Source organism: Gallus gallus, chromosome 7 (assembly GCF_016699485.2).
Source record: "Gallus gallus isolate bGalGal1 chromosome 7, bGalGal1.mat.broiler.GRCg7b, whole genome shotgun sequence".
Lineage (NCBI taxonomy): Eukaryota > Metazoa > Chordata > Aves > Galliformes > Phasianidae > Gallus > Gallus gallus.
In genome coordinates, this window is record NC_052538.1 from 35,161,202 (window position 1) to 35,181,107 (window position 19,906).

A 19,906-nucleotide genomic window follows, 5' to 3' on the forward strand; every position below is an offset into this window, starting at 1 on the left:
AGAGGAGCATTTGCTCAGCAATGCAAAATGCACTGAAACCAAAAGCTAAAGATGGAGTATTTTCCTGTAAGCAGAGGTGGCTTAAATTCAGAAATCACTGACAGGAAAACTTTATCAGAGCCACACACAGCATTGAAGTAGAAATAAATACCAGTAGACAGCAGAAGACAAGGTTTAATAATTGATAGAAATGTACAAAAATATTCCACTCAAAGGCTGCAGAAGGTGTACCACCGCAGCACGGCGCTGCCAGGAGGGCTGGGCTAATGCTGCCGTCCTGCACGGGTGCTGCAGCTGCTGTTGGTGTGGTGGTGGTACATTCCTCAGCAGGTTTGTAAGGCAACGTCTCAATTTACAGTTTGATTTTTAACTCTGATAGTGAAGATAAGCACAGAGAACATCCGTAGCTGTTCCGTAGCGGCTTTATGTGAATACAGAAGGCGGCTGTGAGCGGCAGCACCCTCTGCTGCTGCCACAGTGGAGGGCTGAGTGCAGTCCCATCAGCCACGGCTGCTTTTAATTACTGTACAAACTCACTTGGACGTGATTGTTGGACAGGAACCTCGCAGCAGTCTTCTGTTTCACATAAGTGCTTGGAACGGGCTGGGTAGGAATGCAGATCACGAAGGAGCAATTCCAATAGCTGACAGTTTTTTTTGCAGTACAGATCAGAAATGGATTCATTACACCCATTGCCTTCCCCCTTCCAAAAATAATAACAAATTCATAAAACAAGTTAAGCCACGAGAAACTATATTAAGAATCTTTCTAAAAATGAAGCTCTACCTGCCTGCGCGGCCGGGAAGAACAGGTACTGCCTTTCTAGGAAGGAGTGCACTGCAGGGATGCTTCGCTAGAAAGGTGCCAAGGCTCTGCTCAGCCTGCAGGTGAGGTCCAGTGAGAGCCCAGGCGTCTCCCATGGCGCTGTTCCCTTCCAGGACTCCCTCCAGGGGAGCAGAGCACCCATTACTGCCCAACACCACTCGGCTTTAACTCCGAATTGCATTCATGTCTGTAGGTTTGGTGCCGGGCCCGTAAGAGTACTTGGATGTATTTATGTGGTCAAATTAAAACCCACCGTAATTTCAACAATGGAACTCAGGATATCAGAACCCACATCCTGAATTAGACATTGGTTTCTTTTATTATGCCACAATGTAAACATATTTGGTATAAATAACGTTCTCATTGATCTTCATCCAGTTGTTCCAAAAGAGTCCGCCTCTGCTTTTCCAGCTCCCCTTCGCTCAGCTCGCTGCCCGAGGTGTCCCAGTTGCCCTGCAGGGAGAGAAGGGGTGGTGAGAGCCTCACCCAGACTGCCGGGCTCCCGGCTGCAGCCCTGCCTTGTGCCCCCACACCCTGCCCTGTGCAGTGCACGCCTCTCTGCAGTGCTGCCTGCAGGAAGGCACAGATGAGTACTACATTTTCCAGCAGGATTTTTCTACAGCTGTTTTTAATGCAATACATTCAAGCATGGTGTTTCTGATGTCACCTCACAGAGCACACAGGGCAGCGCTCAGAGCAAGGCACTGTATGGGGAAGGGCTGAGCTCCTCCTGTGCCCGTGTTCACAAGCACATCTGCAGAGAGCAGGAGCTCAGCTGTCTGCATTCAGCACAGACTGGGCTGCCCAAGGCAGATTACTTTCAGAAGGCACAACAAAAAGCAGCTGGCTGCCTCCCACCTCCCGAAGATGAATCGTACAGGGAAGAACGCCACCATCAGCACAGTGCAGCTGAGCTGAGTGAGGCAGAGCACCGCCCCTCAGGAAGCCCAAAGACAATACTGTTCCACTCTTTTTTTCCCATTCAAACACATCTTTGAAACACTGCTCTAACCCTCCCAAAGCAAACAGTACACAGAACCATCACGGCAAAGAGTGAGACCATGGGCACAGCTACACTTCTGTGCGACTTTCCAGCTCAAAAAGTGCAAGAATTTAGATTTTCTTCCCTATCAGACTAGCAGCTGCCCAGCACTACTACAGCAGTGAGGAGAGTACTCAAATTACAGAATGGAAGAGCTGCACAATCACCTCAGAGTTCAACCAGCTGTCCTGCTCATCTCCTTTGAGATCAATCTGGCAAATTGGATGGAAAAAAGAAAAGCAGTTTGATCATAAACAGTACTCTGCCACACTATGGGCTATGCTTCAGTACCATCTATAAAACAGACAGCCTCATTCACACCTTACCTCAACCAGCAAACAGTAGTATTAGGCCAAATAATAAATCCATTAGTAACAAATAGTAGGTGAGGGCATAGGATCTGCATGATTCAGCTCTGCTTGAACATCTGGTTCTTTTTTTTTAAGATATGGAATTGGAACATAAACAAAGCTTTAACACCTTACTTGAAGTAAACTCTTTACGAAGCTATACAGCTTGCATACTATGGCATCCCACTGATATATAAAGCCCGAAGGCATCACATAAAAAGGAAATAAGAAAGCTTACAGAATCTTTTCCAGGTCGTTTTTTAGTCGGAGATTTATGTTTTGATTCAGATCTTTGTCTAGCTCTATCCTTTTCACTTTCTCTCTCTCTTTCTTTTTTGTCTTTCTCTCGTTCAATATCAGATTCTGGTGAATCCTTTGTAATAAAGGGAAAATATTACATATTATTATTCAATGTGTTAGGTAGTACGGTTTATAAAATACACCTCAGAAATGTCTGATTTCATTTTAATATAGGCCACATCAGAAAGAAGTGGCTGCTAGTTTAACACGTCCTAGTAACCAGGGCAGAAGTAAGTAATGCAGAAACATTACTGAAGTTATTTCAAAAGGAGAGAGTCCTAAAAAAGTTTACCATTTTTAGTGCATGCAAACACAGGGCATGCTGGATGCACGCAGTGAATCCCTTCTGTACACTGATGCCACTCATTCCATAACAGCTTTGCGGAGGGTGAAGTCTGCTAATTGTTCATCTGTTATTGTGGCTGCTTTGCCACATCTGAATGCTCTCGTGCTCCTGGAATTCTGCTGCACTGAGGGCTCAGGTGCTGTGCCTGTTTTCATCCTGCGTTTCATCCCAGCTAAGCTTATGTGACCCTGTGTGTGTCGCAGCCCTTCAGCACCGATATGTTACTCAATGCCTAGCACTGGTACCCATCTCCTCTTTGTGAATGCTGCCCACTGAAGGGCACAGCCAACTGCTCAGGATTTACAGAAACAACACAACATTGCTGTTTTGAAAAGCTTTACAGGAACCTGAGTTCAGAGACACCAACTTCCTCCTTTACCTGACACCAAAAATACACTTTGGCCTCAAGTGACGTACACAGAGGATGAAAGCTCTCTTTCTCTTTAGGTTCTATTGATGCTCTGGCTCATTTGATGTCAGAGCTGCTAACTCAACCCTGCTACTCAGGCAGATGAAAGGACTGATGCTCAGCATGAGGTGAAAGGAAAAGATGACTGGGATTCTATCCAGCACTCCACAATAGAAGTCAACTCCAAGACGTGCTGCGATGACAAGCAGCCAATAGCAGGATACTGCAGTCCTTCATATTTGCTTCCATAGTTGCAGTTTAAGCCTCCCTCCCCCCCATGTTACTGTTCTAAATGGCTTAACATTAAGGTATACATAACAACATCTGATCGAGAAGTGCTTGCTCTAAAGCCAGCTGGTAACTGCCAGTATTTAACAAACAGGATTACTGTGACTGGCCCTGAGGTGTCAAGCTGAGCCTTAAGCCAACTGGAAAGAAGTGAGCTGTACTTACGGACTTATGTCTTCTTTTCTTGCTCTTTTTCTTGTGTTTTTTTGACTTCTTGTAACTTCTCTCTGCAAACAAATGGAGGAAGGGAAATCAATAAAATTGTAGTTTAATTATAATTTAATACTGATCTAGTATTAAGTGCGGAGGTTGGCGGCCCTGCGTGCAGCAGGGGAGTTGGAGCTCGATGATCCTTGAGGTCCCTTCCAACCCAAGGCATTCTATGGCTCCATGATAACCGCCCAGCAATAAATCAGTAACAGTCATTTTAAAGCAAAGAAACAAAAGTCTCATACCAGATTCTGCACTGGAAGAACGCTCAGAAGCAGATCTAGATTCTGAACGTTGCCTTTTCTTCTTTGAATGGCTATCATCATCCTCAGACTCTGAGCCCTTGAGATACAAAACGTGGTTAGCAGGACAGCAATGCCCCAGCAGCGACAGGAGCAGATGTTAAGACATCATGAAAGCCCTTACCGAGCGAGAGCGAGAGCGCTTCCTGTGGTGCTTCTTGGATTTCTTAGAATGTTTCTTGTTCTTTGAATGGTGATGCTGACACTCATGCTGGAGCACAACATGAAAAGACAAATGTTAGTCTGCAGGGCACACCATGAAACCAATGACATCTCTCATCACCCACAGGGCACCTATAGCTAGCAGTGATTAAAAAACAGTATTACTAACAGTAGTGCCACGTGAAAGTTATAACAAGCATTTAGTAGCAAGGGAACAGACAGCTTCAGGCATGGATGTACGCAGCTTCTGTTAGCCATATCCTTGCTTCAGTGCTTCCTATTTGAAGTGATTGCTCAGGCTGACCAAGAATAGAGTGCAAACCTTGCTTTGCAACATTCAGAACTGTGAAATTAAACCATTTTATCATCTACAAACTGCAGTGAGTAAAACAAACGAACATTATATCTCATTACCTATGAAGGGATAACACCTTTCTGAACAAGACTGACTTGCCAAGATTTCTGCAAATCAACTCTTCCTGTGGCTGATCCAAAAGTTAAGGTGAAACTACATTATAACCCTCCTACACAGCACCAATGAACTGTTCACATTCACAGTCAAAATCAAACAAACAAATGCAGAATCTCCCTTTCTGTATGATTTAAGAACCAATCAACTAAGTACTGTGTACCGTATATTCTCTCATCAGGAAAAAATAAGAATTACCTCAAGTACATGCATGAAATCTTTAAATATTCTTTTCCTTTCAGACTCCAGAGTGATGTCTTCAAATGCTGGTTCCTTCACAAATCTATCTCTGATCTGCCAGAGAAACAGCAATGAAATACTGACACGAAATGCAGACATTCTGAAGCTTACAGATGACATTACTCCACCAGTTGGGAAAGCCACGGTGCTGTTACAGGCTCGGATTGTTTCTTGTCAGCTCTATAACCAGCAGGGTCTTTATTACAACTGCACAAATGGATACACGTGCATGCAGAATTGTTTTTTTTCTGCATATGCCTCACAAGCTCAGTAAAAGCACACTGCGTACCGTGAAGTACGCTGTGACAGAAAAGGCTTTAATCCTACCAGAACAAAGTTAGACTTTCAACTGAGCAGAGTCCTTTAATCTCCTCTTAAACCATTCGCTTAAAATAAACCAAATGGAGGTATTGATAGAATTAAAATTTTCAACTCCAATTCTGATGTCTGCTGAAGAGGTGACTCATTCTTACGGGTCTGTATAAGCAGAAACCACGACCACAGAGAATGCAGGCTTAGTTATTAGCATGTATCAACCTGCTGAATATATATGGAATGACTTCCATAATGAAGCAGCAATACATACATCTTCCCAGACAGCATCCAGCTCGATGGGAGGAGTAGCTTGTTTCAGCATACTCTTGAAGGCAGACTCTTTCCGCTTCATTTTGCGAGCTTCTTCTTTTTCCCTTTCTCTTTCACGGGCTTCTGCCTTTTCCAGCAGCTGCATCACATGGCCATTGTGAGATCATTTGAAGAATATTAAAACAGAAGATTAATAGTTCAGTTTCATGCAATTTTTGGAAAGCCCAACGACAGTTCATCTTTGGTGTTTTCTATTTATCACTGCCCAATACTTCAAAGCACACAACAGCATTTCTCAAGTAGAAACAGTTGTAATGGTATGGGGAACACAAGCTAGTTTTTGGTCTGCAGGGATTTCATATTGTATCTCTATATATCAATACTTACACTGTTGAATGCCAGCTTGATATTTCCTGCATCTAAAGTGGTGGCTCGCTTAGTTGAACTGATGACTGTGACAAAGTCTTCAAAAGAAGTATTCACTTCAACCACAAATCCTTTATCCTGTAAATAAGCAAACAAACAAACTTACTTTCTTGGCCAGGGAGTGAGTGAGGAATTGTCTCACTAAGAGGCTGCGTGGGATTTCCCACTGTGTTCAGGGCACATCTCCCAAAAGAAAGGGAAATCTCTCATTAAGACAAAAACAGCAAAACAGGGCAATTTCCCCTCTCACCTTTAGGATATCTTTTATGATCTTCTTCTCATCATGGTAACGTGCTTTTAAGTCTTCAACATAGAACTTGAAGAGATCAAGTGCTGTTGATCCTGATGAAGAAACTAGATAAGTCAAAAGCTAGCTCTAATAAAAGAGCTGCGTTTTTTAAATTATTTTTCATTTTAGAACAACATTCAGACAACCCTGCTTCAGACTGCCAACATCTGAGAGCTTTACGTCTACTTTTTACAGGGTTGGAAGTATTCTTACCAGGCTGACCAAGCATATTAGTGAATCTGATGTCAGAGCTTATGGTTGGGTACAACTCCATCCAAGAGGACATCGAATGCAACTGTCCGTGCTCGTGCAGTTCATCTAAAAATATCTATAAAATACATAAACTACTCATTAGCTTATCCCCAAGAAACAGGGAGCACAGACTATGTATGTAATCATTTGACATGCCTAGGACAAACAGCAAGTCCACCAACCTGAAAAGATTCTCTGTTTTTCCGCTGCCGCCTTCTTTCTCTCAGTAAACTTTTCTGTTTTTCTTCCTCCTCCTCTTTTTCCAGTGCCCTGATGTGTTCCTCAAAGCAGATCAGTGCATCCTCCTTATCCATATCTAACAACAGGTCACAACAGAGTAGTAAGAGTCAGTGTTAAGTAGTGATACTCACTAACTCTAGAATGTTTCTTAAGAGATAATTAACTGCTGCCAAATTTACTATTGATGCAGTAAGGGAAGATTCACTGACCACTGAGATAGATGACAGACCTGTGCAGCAAATAACCCAACAACAACAAAACCAAACACCAAAACCAGCAACAAAACCAACCCACTTCCCCTCCAACCTGCCCAAATTCTCACTGTCAGTGCGGAGCACGGAAGTCTTAATGAGACAATCTCCCTCTACTACCCCGGGTATCTTACAAACACGAGGAAGAAGTCAGAACACGGCCTCTATCACATGCTTCAGTGGTTGTACAAATGCATATAATGCTTAAAATACAGGATCGACCCATTTATGGGAAAATCAACTCAGAATGAAAGAGCCTGCTTTCTCACTCGAGAATAATGATTACTTCTAAGCAAACAAACACAGCAGGACCTCAGTCTAGCAGAAGGTAGCCTAACTATCTGCCACACTGGTTATGCTGCCAAATGATTCTTCAAATTTCTGGGGGTAACACCACCAAGGTAGTTGGATCTTCATGAAAAAGGAACCCTTTGTTTTATCACTGAGTACATCAGTAGTGCTTTCTGAAGCTGACACAGCTCCACCCCCCAAAAAGGCACCAGATCTCTGTTCCTGCTGCTCACTGCCTGTCACAGCCACTACTGACTGTGGAAGAGCAAACCTTAGCCGGGAATCCTCACTGCTAAAACAAATCCATTCCTTCATTCACAACAAATGTATGGACTTTGTACGTACTCTGAAGTTCCTCATCTTCTGCAAACGTAGGGTTGTCCATCAGATACTGCTGAGCCTCTGACCAAGTAGTGCAGTAAGTGACGTTAGCCATGTTATCGAGGATGTTCTTCAGAGCTTCCCAGTTCCTCTTTCGTAACTGTTTGGCTTGTTCCTGAGGAGAAAATGCAATAATGCAGCAATGCTCTCACCTGCTTCTCAAATGCCTATCCTACAAATTGCTCCCCCTTTACCTGCATTTCAACTGTCTCTGAGCAATGCACAGACCTGCACTGCTTGGAAGATTTCTGTACTCAGTGGTATTGAGCAGCTTACTTGCAAGTCAAAAGAACAGCTCTGAAAGAAAGTTACCTTCTCTTTCTTAGAGAGAAAAAACAAGACATCTTCATAAATTTCCAGGCGATCACGCTCAGAGATTGCATTCCAGACTTCCATCTCCCCAAACATTTGTTCAGCTTTTCTGTACAAAACAAAGAAAAAAGCATACAATGATTTATTGGTGATGACTGATTTTAAATGCCCCACTGGCTTGCAATCATGTTAATTCACTGCTTCATAAGCAGCAATTCTTTTGTGCAACATCTCCCTAATTTCTGTCCTGGACAGCCTGGGTGACAGTTTTCTCTCTTTGATATACAAACAAAAAACCAACCTGACTTTTACATACATTCTTTCAAAATGAGACTATCTGTCTTCCTACAAATATTTTAGTTACAGGCTTTACAAGGCTGAGCACAAAGCAAGGTGCATTGCCAGGAGCAAGCTGGAAAGGTTTAAGGACAAACGTGTTGAGTTGATAAAGGCCAGAACTTGATTTCAGAATGCCCTTACTTGTATCGTGTTGTGGATGTCATCTTCTCGTGGTTCTCCAGAAAACGCTGGAAGGACTCTTTAGCTTCTTTGTATTTTGATCTTGCTTCTTCTTTCTCTTCTTTTTCTGTTTGAACTTTGTAAGCATTAAAGGCTTGCTTTTTTTCACTCAACTTTGCCAAAGCACTTCGTATCAAAAAGAAAACATGAATTACAGGAAAGGTAATTACATTTAAACATCAAAACTAAAAACCCAAAGCATGAAACAGATTTCAATAACCCAAATCTCTGAGACAAACTTAAATATGATCTAAACAACCAGCCACAGTCCTGCCCCTCCCTCAGGGCCACTATCAGGCCCTATTCACCCATTTCATCCTGCAATGCTACTCTTACAACGGATATGAGCCACTTCTCTGTGAATGTTTATGGCAGGCACCCATTTCAGAATAACTTAGAAAGTATTTATCTCCATCCTAATCAAAAGTGTGTCTTCATTCCTAAGCAAACCGTATCAATTGTACAGAATACCACTGACAACTGCCACATCCTTCCCAAATGGAGAATGAATGCTAGGACTTGCACTTCACATAAGTGACACCAGTCCAGTCCAGTCCCTCATTTATGGAAATACATTATGAGTAAAGAATCAAGCAGTACCTGTATCTCGGATCATTAATGATCATTTTCATGGCTTGCTCCCAAGAAGCATTGGATGGTACTCGCTGTCAAGACATTACATCATTACTGATCACATTTGGCATCATCATCCAACAATGACAGAGAAATGCACTACACTTGTGGGGTTAGGAATCCATTCTTTGTTTTAACATTGACTTCAAGGAAAAATAAATCATCTCTAAAACAGACCAGCTTACGGGAATGCTGCATACCAAACTTCAGTTTATCATCCCTCTGTATGGATCTCTAACCTGTCTCTGAAGCACCTAATGAAGGTGCCCATCAAATTACTCACTGCTCCAGACTGAATTCTGGAGAAACACCAAATGGTCATACATTACAATGGTAAGACATTACAATGGTTAGTTTAGATTACGATGTGAGTGTCGTGTAAAAGGAGGAAAAAAACAACTGAGAGCTCTGATGAAAATCATACAGCCTGTTCCTCACTCAAAATGTTCCTGATAAAGGCTTCAGCCATCTATGCTGGTTTCACAGTATTTTTCTTTTCTCACATTTCTTATCTAGTACGTAAATCCTCTTCCCTCAGTGTGAACAACTCTTAACAGCAACAACAACAGATCTCGAGCTGTTCCTGGTAAATGCAGCTTTGGTAGCTATAAAGCAGAAAGAAAGCTGACAGAAATACCTTTTCTTTTAGGAGTTCTTTAAATGCCTGTTTCGCTTCTTCTTTTGTATTCCAGGTGTAGGTTTTTTTAACTGGCTGTGCATCATCGCCCTCCTTCTTTGAAGCACTATAAATAAAAATTAATGATTTCAGTATTTAAGCATATTTCTTCCTAAGTGAGAACCACCAAAGAGCCATTCAGGGTAAACATATAATGTTACCCCAGAGTACCATGGAAAGTTTATGAAGTGTCTGAACCACAGACTGCTCTCTAGGAGCTTTAGGTGAAGGCTGGGAAGAGGAAAGCATTAATTTTTCTAAAAATAGGTTTAATACTCCTTCCTCTTATTTATCCTTCTCTGCAGCTACTGAGATTGATGCTTGTTTCACTAACTAGCTGTCAAAGCAGACCAGCCAGCTAGAATGGGGGTGAACCAAATCTGCAAAGAAATAAACTGCAGAGGACCTGAATCCCACAGGACAGGACTTACTCTGCTGAACCGTCCTGCTTGGAGTCATCAGCTGCGTTAGCGGCACTTTCTGCACTCTGTTCCTGTGCTGCAGGTGCTGAAGTTGCTTGCTGTCCCTGATCCTCAGCTGTGGCTGCAGCAGCACTCTCGTTTTCTACCACAGCAGAGGCGGCAGTGGTTTCAGCATCGGAGGCTGCAGCAGTGCTGGCAGTACCAGCTGTGGCAGCCTCAGCAGCAGCCGTGGCTGTGGCAGCTGTGTTGGCTGCATCTGCTGCAGCAGAAGTCGCTGAAGCAGATTCTTCAGTCTTGGTGCTGCAGGTATGAAAAATGGGAACGATCACATTCAAGCCCAGGATGACATAGCAGCTTAGGGAAGGCTGTAGCTTAAGGAAGTTAGTGATGTTTATGAGCTGTTACAAAAAGCATACCTCAGAGGAGCACAGTCTTAGCTCTGAAAAAGGAAATGCTTTACTGAACCTGCTTATCTATGTAGATCAGTCATTTCAGTTCAAAGAAACCTAGGACATATAATTCACTAAGATGCTCAGAGGGCTGGAGCAGCTCTCCTATGAGGAAAGGTTGAGGGAACTGGGCTTGTTTAGCTTGGAGAAGAGAAGGCTCCGGGGAGACCTCACTGTGGCCTTCCAGTACTTGAAGAGAGAGTATAAACAGGAGGGGGAACGGCTGTTTATGAGGGTGGATGGTGATAGGACAGGGGGGAACGGTTTTAAACTGAGACAGGGGAGGTTTAGGTTGGATATGAGGAGGAAGTTTTTCCCCCAGAGGGTGGTGACGCACTGAACAGGTTGCCCAAGGAGGCTGTGGATGCCCCATCCCTGCAGGCATTCAAGGCCAGGCTGGATGTGGCTCTGGGCAGCCTGGGCTGCTGGTTGGCGACCCTGCACATAGCAGGGGGTTGGAACTGGAGGAGCACTGTGGGCCTTTTTGACCCAGGCCATTCTGTGATAATTAGGACTTTCTATACATTAAGGCACTATTTGGAATGAAAATCTGGAGGGGCCCTGTTTTAGGATTCAAGAACAAGATTCTACTCTTAAAAAATAACAGACAGCCTAACATAAAACACAACAGTAGTATCAAAGTGAAAACACACCTGTTTTCTTCAGCTTTGATCAATGCTAGAAGAGAAGGGAAAAAACAAACAACAATTAAAATACAGCTTCAGAAAAAGATGTTTTATGCATTGTAAGAAGTCGCTGTGTGCACAATTTAGCTTTAAATATTTTTGTTCCTACTGCCCTTTAAAAACCAGAAAAAATAGCATCTAAAACAAACTGTAGGAATCCCATTAAGTAAAGATTAAGGGTACATTTCTCCATTGAAATTAATTATTTCAACTTGAACAGACTAGTTTAAAGAACAGACAAATTCATGCTTACTGGAATAGATTATGTTTTTATATTCTAACAGTCACGGATGCTTATCCTATGCAGACCTTCATGTACTCATTGCATACTCAGCTCATTTTGTAGCTTTTTTTTGGTCAAGATCTTATTTCCCTCACAACACCAAACAAATGGTGCTGAAAGTGAAGAATGAGAGCACACTATGTTTGGAAAGCCAGAAAAAAGGGGCATTTTCTTTACAAGGGGGAAGAGCAGTACAAGTGTACCAACTGCCTTCACAGCTGCTCAAAACAATTTCAAAAAACAAAAGGAAATAACAGCTAAGCAAAGCCTTACACACAATTCTGGCTTTCAGTAGACAAACTCTGTTTTCATTATAAAGCATATCACTGTTTCTCAAATTCTTCCAAGAAACCAAAACAGAGTGTCAGTAATTCTTACTCAGTTACGAGCTACACAGTATTACAGAAATCCAGCACCTTTTATCCTGTTTTCCCAAGTGAATGTGGATTGGTACAGTGGCCCTTTAATTCTTGCCTTCCCTCACCAGCCTGAACATAAGTCCTACTAAAAGTTTCTACAGGTTTCCAAAGGACTGATTGCTAAGTAAGGGAAAATGGGTCTGCAGTGGGTCTGAAACGAAGAAAGAGTTGAAGCACTGCCTGATGTAACGACAGAGGATTCACACAGCCTGGAAAAAGCCACAGCAGGTTACATACTAATTCAGTTCCCGTTTAGGGACACCAGGGGGAGCTGCTGCTGCTGCCATGAGCAGGGAAAAATGCAGGGTATTAAGGAAAAAGGGCTGGTGAGGTAGAAATCACAGAAATGAGTGCTCCATAGACACCTCAGGCTACATTCTACTGTGCATGGCTAATGCCTAACAGATGTGTAACTCCTATGCTTTGATAACAAATTTTTGCTACAACACAGCTTGCAATCCTCTGCCATCCCCTCTGCCCATCCTTGTCACAGATGTTACCTTCCAGGTCTTCGAGTTCTTTGGGTTTTGCCCAGCGTGATTCCTTTGTTTGGGAATTGTAGTAGTATGGCTTTCCAGAATCAGATTTGTACTCTTTCCAGGGGCACTTAGACAGCAATTGCTAATGGACACAAAAACAAAGACATCCAATCAAACTTACAGTAGTATTTTAAAACTAAAAAGGTTGCTAGAAGTGAGCCTGTAATACTACTAAGCCAAGTGATAGTTTAAGGATCAGCGAACACAAGGGATCGTGTTCACCGCGTTCGTGGACCCTCGATACTCTCTAGTGACACAAACACATCACTTAAATAAGTGCCAGCCTTTCAATAGTGGAAATTTACCTTAGAATTGAGGAAAAAATGCTTAGAATTTTGTTTAGTTTGCAGCTTCAAGTTGCACCAATGTAAGGAAGGTGGTAAAATTAGAAAAGCTGTAGAAATGCTTACAGGCGTTTGCTCCCAGTGATAACAATGTGTTGGCACAGCTCTGCCATGTGGAAGTCACGGCAGTAAACCATGCCTTCACACAAAGTCACACAGCTATCTGTCTGAACTGTTACCTCAGCAGGTGTTTTAAGATCATCTGGCTTCTCCCACGTGGACTGCTTTGTTTCAGTGTTGTAGTAATAGGTTCTTCCATCAGGTGATTTGTGTTCCGTCCACGTCGATTTCTAGGAAAATTAAACAGAACATTAATGATGAACGACAAATGCTGACCAAGATGCTACTGAAAGCCACTAGAATAAATTCAGTACAAATGGGAAGCAGACAAACCTGTTTAGAGTGCTCCTCACTGCCTGAACTGTTGGTTGTGGCTGTTTGCTGAGCTGCACAAACCACGGGATGCGTTGTCTGAGGGTGAAACAAAACAGAGCTCTGAAAAGACATTCTGGTTACTATTTGTTTTTCATTTCAATGTGCACATTAAAGATACTAAATAATTCAGTAGTGAAGGAAAGGCAGCAAAACAAGATCTGAACCAATTTAAGTCAGCACTGTCGTCAGTAAACTTCTTGGCTTTGTCGTTTGCAAAGCACACCTGTGTTAAGGAACAGCATAATAACTGCAGACAGATTTCTTCTGTGTGCACTGCAACTGCCAAAGCAGAACAGTCATCAGTATGGAAGATGTAAAAAGTTACCCCAACATAATAAAAATCTGCTTATAAACCGCTCAGTGATACAGAGAGGGGATTAAGGATTAAAAAAAGGAGTAACTTTCACTCTTCTTCAGTCCCTTGCAAACACTTTAATCTGAAAAGAGACAGCTTTAAAGTAGCCAGGCTATAATTCACACGCTGGTCAGGTAGGTCAAAAATACCTAAAGGTCCCAAGGAGCTGCCACATCTACTTGGAAAGCCAGAAATGAATAATTTCACAGTTGAAAATAAGGGATGTAAATACAGCAGAAAACACCTTCTGCTTTAGCTCCAGCTCAGTCCCTTTACATGAAAACGCTACGGTCACAGAAACAGTCGTGACAACCATATGGGCTTGACAGAGCAGAAGAAAAGCACCAGGAGCTATCAGCTTTAATTTCAGATTGATAATTAGTGAAATCTTAAGTCACAGACAGAGCAGCAAGCTTCGTATAAGGAAGAAAAACAAGAAAGACAAGGTTTTATTTTACATCTGTAAAGCAATGTTTGCACAACAGCACACTTAAGAGACACCCAGAACTTTGGTGTTTACTTACCTGAGTTCCAGGGGGTGTTACACCTAATTAAAAAAATACAAAGAAAAGTTTAGCTGCTTCATTTTTCCTTATAAAAATGCAAAAAGACTTAAATGAAAATATGAAAACAATGAAGATAAATGATGTTTTACAGAGAAATGTATATATTTTTTCAAGACTTGACCTAACTTTGGTGAAACGCTTTGGAACAGTAACAAAGAACTTCTACGTACCTACTTGTGCATCCATGCTGTTCACCCCTGGCTGTGGAAACAAAGGGCAGATATTTAAGTACTGACTGCAACTGTAACTTCATCGGTACATACAGTACTTATCCCAACAAGTGCTTCCAGCAGCAACATGCTCTACTGTCTTAAGTACAGACTCCCAGCTTCCCATCAGCCACACATTTATTACTGCTCCTTAAGGAAGCAATCAGAAACTCTGCACAAAGGAAATAAGTGTCAGAAGGAAAAAAGAAATCATATCAGACCAATGCCTGGAGGTTGGTGGCCCTGCCTGTGGAACTCGATGATCCTTGGGGTCCCTTCCAAGCCAAGCCATTCTGGCATCATCCAAGAGGCAGCCAACACTCTAACTCCCTAAGTTGGAAGTTTATCAGGCAAGTCATCAGGGTTACAAAAAAGTCACCATTTTTTGTTCACCTACAGATTACTTTAAGCTAAGAAACAGCAAAAACTTTATTTTGCTTTAAAATGCTTTCCAGGCTGTGGTGTGCTTGCCACTGCAGAGAGGTCCAGGATGCTGCTGGAACAGACACACACAGTCTCATACACATGCACAGAGGTGTGAGTGAGCTCCTGCTATCTCTGCCAAGAGGATTACACGTGAAATTAAAAGCTGGAGCACTCTGTAATGCTCCTTTGCCTCATGAACATCACATGTCCACCTACTTAAAAATTTAGTCCCGATTCAGTTCCAGAAAAGCAATCTGCCCTCATGCCAGAACATGTAAAAACAGCAACAACAAAAAAACCAAACATAAATATAATAAATTAGACAGAGCTTAGCCTTGATTCCCTCCCTCCTTTTCCAATTTCTTTTGGTTCTAGCATTTTCAGAGCACAAGAGCACAACACAGTGAGCACAAGAACTAATGAAGCACCGCTGCCATGAATTAATGTCAGGAGTTAGTAAACTGTACTTGAATTACACTAAGAGTGTAACACACAACTCATTAAACAACAAAGCACAGCAGCGAGAAGCAGAGTTGTAACTAAGAGGCAGATGCTTGATGAAGGCCCAACGCTTCAGACAGTTAACATCCTTTCCCTAGCACCACCACTTAGTCACCCAGTACACCTCAGTGTGAGCAGTGTCCTCTCTATTGCTGCAGTTAGCAATGCCTTTCTCGTATCTAGTTGAAGAAAAACAAAGACATACCCATGCTAATCCAAAACAACAGACATACAGACATGTTATAATATGGAAAAGTGAAATTAAACTCACCGGAACTGTAGGCTGCATAGCAGCTTGGGACATATGAGACATCATCATTCCAGGCATGACTGACTGCATCATTCCGGGCATCTACAAATAAACAGTATTTCAATATACATTGTGATACTGCCCAAGGAGGCTGTGGATGCCCCATCCCTGCAGGCATTCAAGGCCAGGCTGGATGTGGCTCTGGGCAGCCTGGGCTGCTGGTTGGCAACCCTGCACATAGCAGGGGGTTGGAACGGGATGTGGGCCTTTTCAACCCAGACCATGCTGTGATTTTGTGATATTTCAGATGAGAGTTCTTTTTTTGGTTTGTTTTTAAATAATTACATGATACTAGATCTTAATGCAGAGAAGCCTATAAAGACTTTGGCAACACAACTTAAGCTTGCAGAACTCTGATTCCCCTCCAATTCCTACAAAATTTACATTGGGAATAACACATCTCCCACATTCCAAAGTCATGTATGAAATAATAATAAAGACAACTACTACAACTAAAGAAGAGCAACAGTAAAGAATACAACATGTAATCCTTTAGATAAGCTGTTACTGAAATCCTAAGTTAAAACAGGAAGAATAAAGGTTTGTGAAGTTCTCAAAACTCCAAGGCCACATGGAATTAACGAAACACAGGAAAGGTAAACTCAGATTAGTTCTGCTCACAAGTTTTTGCTGCTTTCCATTTGTCTCCCTTTCCTCTTACCTCTGCAAGAAGTAGAAAGAAACACTTGACAGGGACAATGAAAGAATGAATTTCTTCCAGGCAAATAAACCTCTGATAGATGCTGGAAGAAAGAGGTTATCATCCACAGAAACAAGCCAACATAAGCTGACACTTTCACACTTTTGGTGTGAGTGTGTCACTGTCCTGTCCCATCCTCAGAGCCATAGGATAACTGAGCTCCCTCCGTGCCACACCATTTATCGAGGGCTTTTTACTCTACAGCTACCAAAAATTCTTGAGTTCGCCATCTCTACTGCTCACTAAAATACTGCAGACTGAAATACTCATAGAATGAGTACAGATAGTGGAACAGAATTTAAAACAAACGTACCTCTTAAGCAGAGGAACAAAACAGAATTGCTGTTTGAGTTTAATAAATAAACACAGAAGTTCACACTACCAACTGCCATACCAATGGTCAAGCTCTCCTAATCTTTTACTGCATTATTTTTGCTGCTCTAACAGGCTGCAAAACCATGCTGAAGATTCCTCTCAGGCTTTTATGTATGAGCAAAACAAAAAGCCTCATCCACAGGCTCTATCCAAGGTACTGCAAAGGAAAACAAGCAAGGAGTTGCTCGCATGACCCTGAGGGCTCTACTCAAAGCATTAATCACTCATGTCACCCTCTCACGAGCCTAATCTTCTCTATCATCTAGTTGATAACCCTTGGTTTCTCCTAAGGCAAGTTACTATGACAAGCACTGCTACTGAAGCATTTCTAACAAACAGAAAGAGAACTGCTTCCTTCAGAAATTCAAAAACTAATCAGAAAGCACAAAGGGTCTTTCATTATTTTGAATAAAGTTTTCAATGTGCAAAAAGCACAGCTCTGATTCTGGCTACTCTACCTGTCAGTTTAGTTTCACTGGTGTTGATCTGAATGGCCAAGCTTATTCTTCAAACTGCATAATATATTAGCAACAACAGTATATTACACAACTACAATTCACTCTCTAGGATTCAAGAGGGAATTCTGCAACAACTCAAGTCTTGATTTATTCTTCCCTGTATCTCCCTACAGTCTTCATCCGCATGGACATTACAGCCAAGAATGAGAGAAACAAGAAGCTCTCTTATTTCAGCATCTGAGAAGAACCAAAACTTTCTGATTGCAGTATGTATTAAGATGACATTTTTATTTCTTCAAAATCTAAAAAACAAATCTAGCAATAAGCTTTTATCAGTTTACAACTAAAGCTCTAAACAAAGTGCATCAACTACCTGTTACAATGAGGAGAGTTTCAGCATTTTCTGCATGGATAGGAACAGTGGCATAGAACACCCTGAATTATTAACCTCATTTGCAAGCTACTGTATGCAACTTATCACATGCTGAGATGACCTGACATCATTACAGGAAGAAAGAAGAAAAAAAAAAGATCATAAAAGTGGCTCACCTGCCCCATTGGTGGTCCTCCCATTGGGGGCATCATCTGAGGCATCATGCCATGTGGAACTGGGGGCATGTTGGGTGGCCTCTGACCCATAGGGTGCATTCCCATGGGCGGGTAATGCGGCATCCCTGGGTGTCCCATCTGAAAGACAGCAACAAGTGAGCATGATGCCAACAACCCCCACATCCTTCAAAAAGCACTAATAACAAAGAGACGCTCAACGCTGAGCTGAAAGTTATTTACTTGGTTTTGGCTTTTAGCTCAATACTGCCCAGCAGCAAGCAAGGTAACGATAATAAGCGCTCAGTCTCCCACATCCCCTTCTCAGAGTTTGAGAACTGAGAAAGGCATTTAAAATTTCAAAATCAACATGCAAACAGGAAAATAAGCTTTGATAATCATTTATCTTGTGGCTTGTCACACTGAGCGTAGGACTTCTGCATGTGCTTCTGTACAGCTCTGATCAATGCAAGTAACCCTGTGGGACGAGTAAAATCCATCTTGCTCCTTGTGACTGAGACCAAAATACATCAAATTACATCAGATATGATCATCACTATCTTATTTTCCTTCAAACATGGGGCCTGCTGCTGTTCCAGTACCTGGTACAGCAATGAGGAAGTGTTTGATATATATGTTTTATCAAATATATACGTATATATATCAAAATACAGCAAAAGACCTCTATTTGGGTGGTTCTGCAAGGAGCCAGGAGCTGGACTCGATGACCTTTCTCCATCAGGATGTTCTATGACTATCGTAGCCAGAGGCACCAGTTCCAGTAATAACTCAGGACAGAGGCCGAAAGGGACTTTACTTTGAAACCATACGGCTTAGCTTTATATTTCTGTGTGTGTAAATGCCCTGAGCTTGCTAACAGGAAAACAATCCCTCAACAAAAGACCATTTCAGAACGGTTCTTTGGAGGAAAAAAGAAGTGTCACAGAACCATTAAGGTTGGAAAACACTTCTGAGACCTCCGGATTCCCTCCCCCCCCATGCCCACTGCCCACGTCCCTCAGTGCCACATCCCCACGGCTCTGGGACACCCCAGGGGCGGTGATCCCCACTGCACGGACAGCTGTGTCAGCACCTCAGCGACACGAACTCCAGCACTCCCTGACGCCGGGAGCCGGGGACGCCAGCAGCCAGCCCCAGCAGGCCTCAAAACCCCCCGGGCAGCGCCGCGCCCCTCCCCGTGGCGGCGGTACCGGGGCTCTCGCCCTCCGAGGCGCAGACCGACCCCAGGAAGAGGCAGAGCGCCGTTTCCCGCCCCGCACCGCCCCGGGCCCGGCAGGGCCGCGCCGCCTCCTGGGGCGGAACCGGGCCGTGACCTCCCCCGCGCGGCCCGCACTCACCATAAGAGAGCTGCGGTCCACGGCGCCGGGCCGCATGGAGGGGCTGAGCAGGCTGCCCCCGCCGCACCTGCCAAGAAGGCGCCCTCTGAGTGGCTGCCGCGACGAGGGGCCGAAGGGCATCAGCGGCTCGGGCTCCCCGCGGGGCGGGAGCAGCGGGGCCAGCAGGCTGACTGGCTTGCCGGCCGGCCAATCGGGGCGGCCCGCCAGCCGGGTGCCCTTCGGTGATTGGTCGGCGGCCGAGGCGACGGGACGGACGGCGTCCCCCGGCGTCAGCTGCATGAGGGGAGGGGGCTTCGGCAGGGAGAACGGCAGCGGCTGCGGGGAGGCCGTGGCCGCCGCCGCCGCCGAGTCCCCTCCGGACATCCTGGCCGCCGGGCCCGCCGCCGGGAGCCCTTTCCCGCCTGCCCTGGCGGCCGCCGGCCGGGGACGGCGAGGAGCGGGCGGATAGAGAGAGAAAGGGAGGCCCCGCGGCGGAGCCGAGTAGAGAAAGCGGCGGCCGGCCGGCGGCGGAGAGCAACGGCGGGAGCGAGCGCGGGGCCGGGCCGCGGAGCTGGCGCGGGGGGAAGCTGCGGCGGGGGCCGAGCGCAGGGAGCGCTGGGAAAGCGCTCACGTGGGCTGCGGGCGGGCGGCACCAAGAGCGCCGCGCAAATAGGGGTGTGGCGCGGCGCGCCTTCCGCCTCTCCCGCCTCGACGGAACGGGAGGACGCGGCCGCCTCCCCTCCGCCTT

The 19,906-nt window shown here is 44.1% G+C and overlaps 1 protein-coding gene across 12 annotated transcripts; it reads right to left on the minus strand.

Annotated features, from left to right (window-relative positions):
* Positions 1–1,121: 1,121 nt before the first annotated feature.
* PRPF40A (PRP40 pre-mRNA processing factor 40 homolog A (S. cerevisiae)) lies at positions 1,122–19,763 on the minus strand. Of its 12 annotated transcripts, none has more exons than XM_040704430.2 (27): positions 19,180–19,763; positions 17,825–17,962; positions 15,704–15,784; positions 14,467–14,497; positions 14,255–14,277; positions 13,334–13,411; positions 13,120–13,230; positions 12,558–12,678; positions 11,323–11,347; positions 10,230–10,520; positions 9,760–9,865; positions 9,090–9,154; positions 8,451–8,615; positions 7,971–8,079; positions 7,623–7,773; positions 6,678–6,811; positions 6,457–6,571; positions 6,205–6,296; positions 5,916–6,032; positions 5,530–5,667; positions 4,902–4,997; positions 4,197–4,283; positions 4,016–4,112; positions 3,726–3,787; positions 2,456–2,590; positions 2,035–2,079; positions 1,122–1,278 (listed from the first exon to the last, which is right to left on the minus strand). In XM_040704430.2, the coding sequence occupies exons 1-27, from the start codon at positions 19,540–19,542 to the stop codon at positions 1,186–1,188; spliced, it is 3,069 nt and encodes a 1,022-aa protein (XP_040560364.1). In that variant the 5' UTR covers positions 19,543–19,763; the 3' UTR covers positions 1,122–1,185. The 12 variants fall into 12 exon arrangements, with proteins under 12 accessions (XP_040560364.1, XP_015145702.1, XP_015145701.1 ...); XM_015290216.4 differs by having other exon boundaries at positions 6,205–6,308; XM_015290215.4 differs by having other exon boundaries at positions 13,334–13,435.
* Positions 19,764–19,906: the final 143 nt, after the last annotated feature.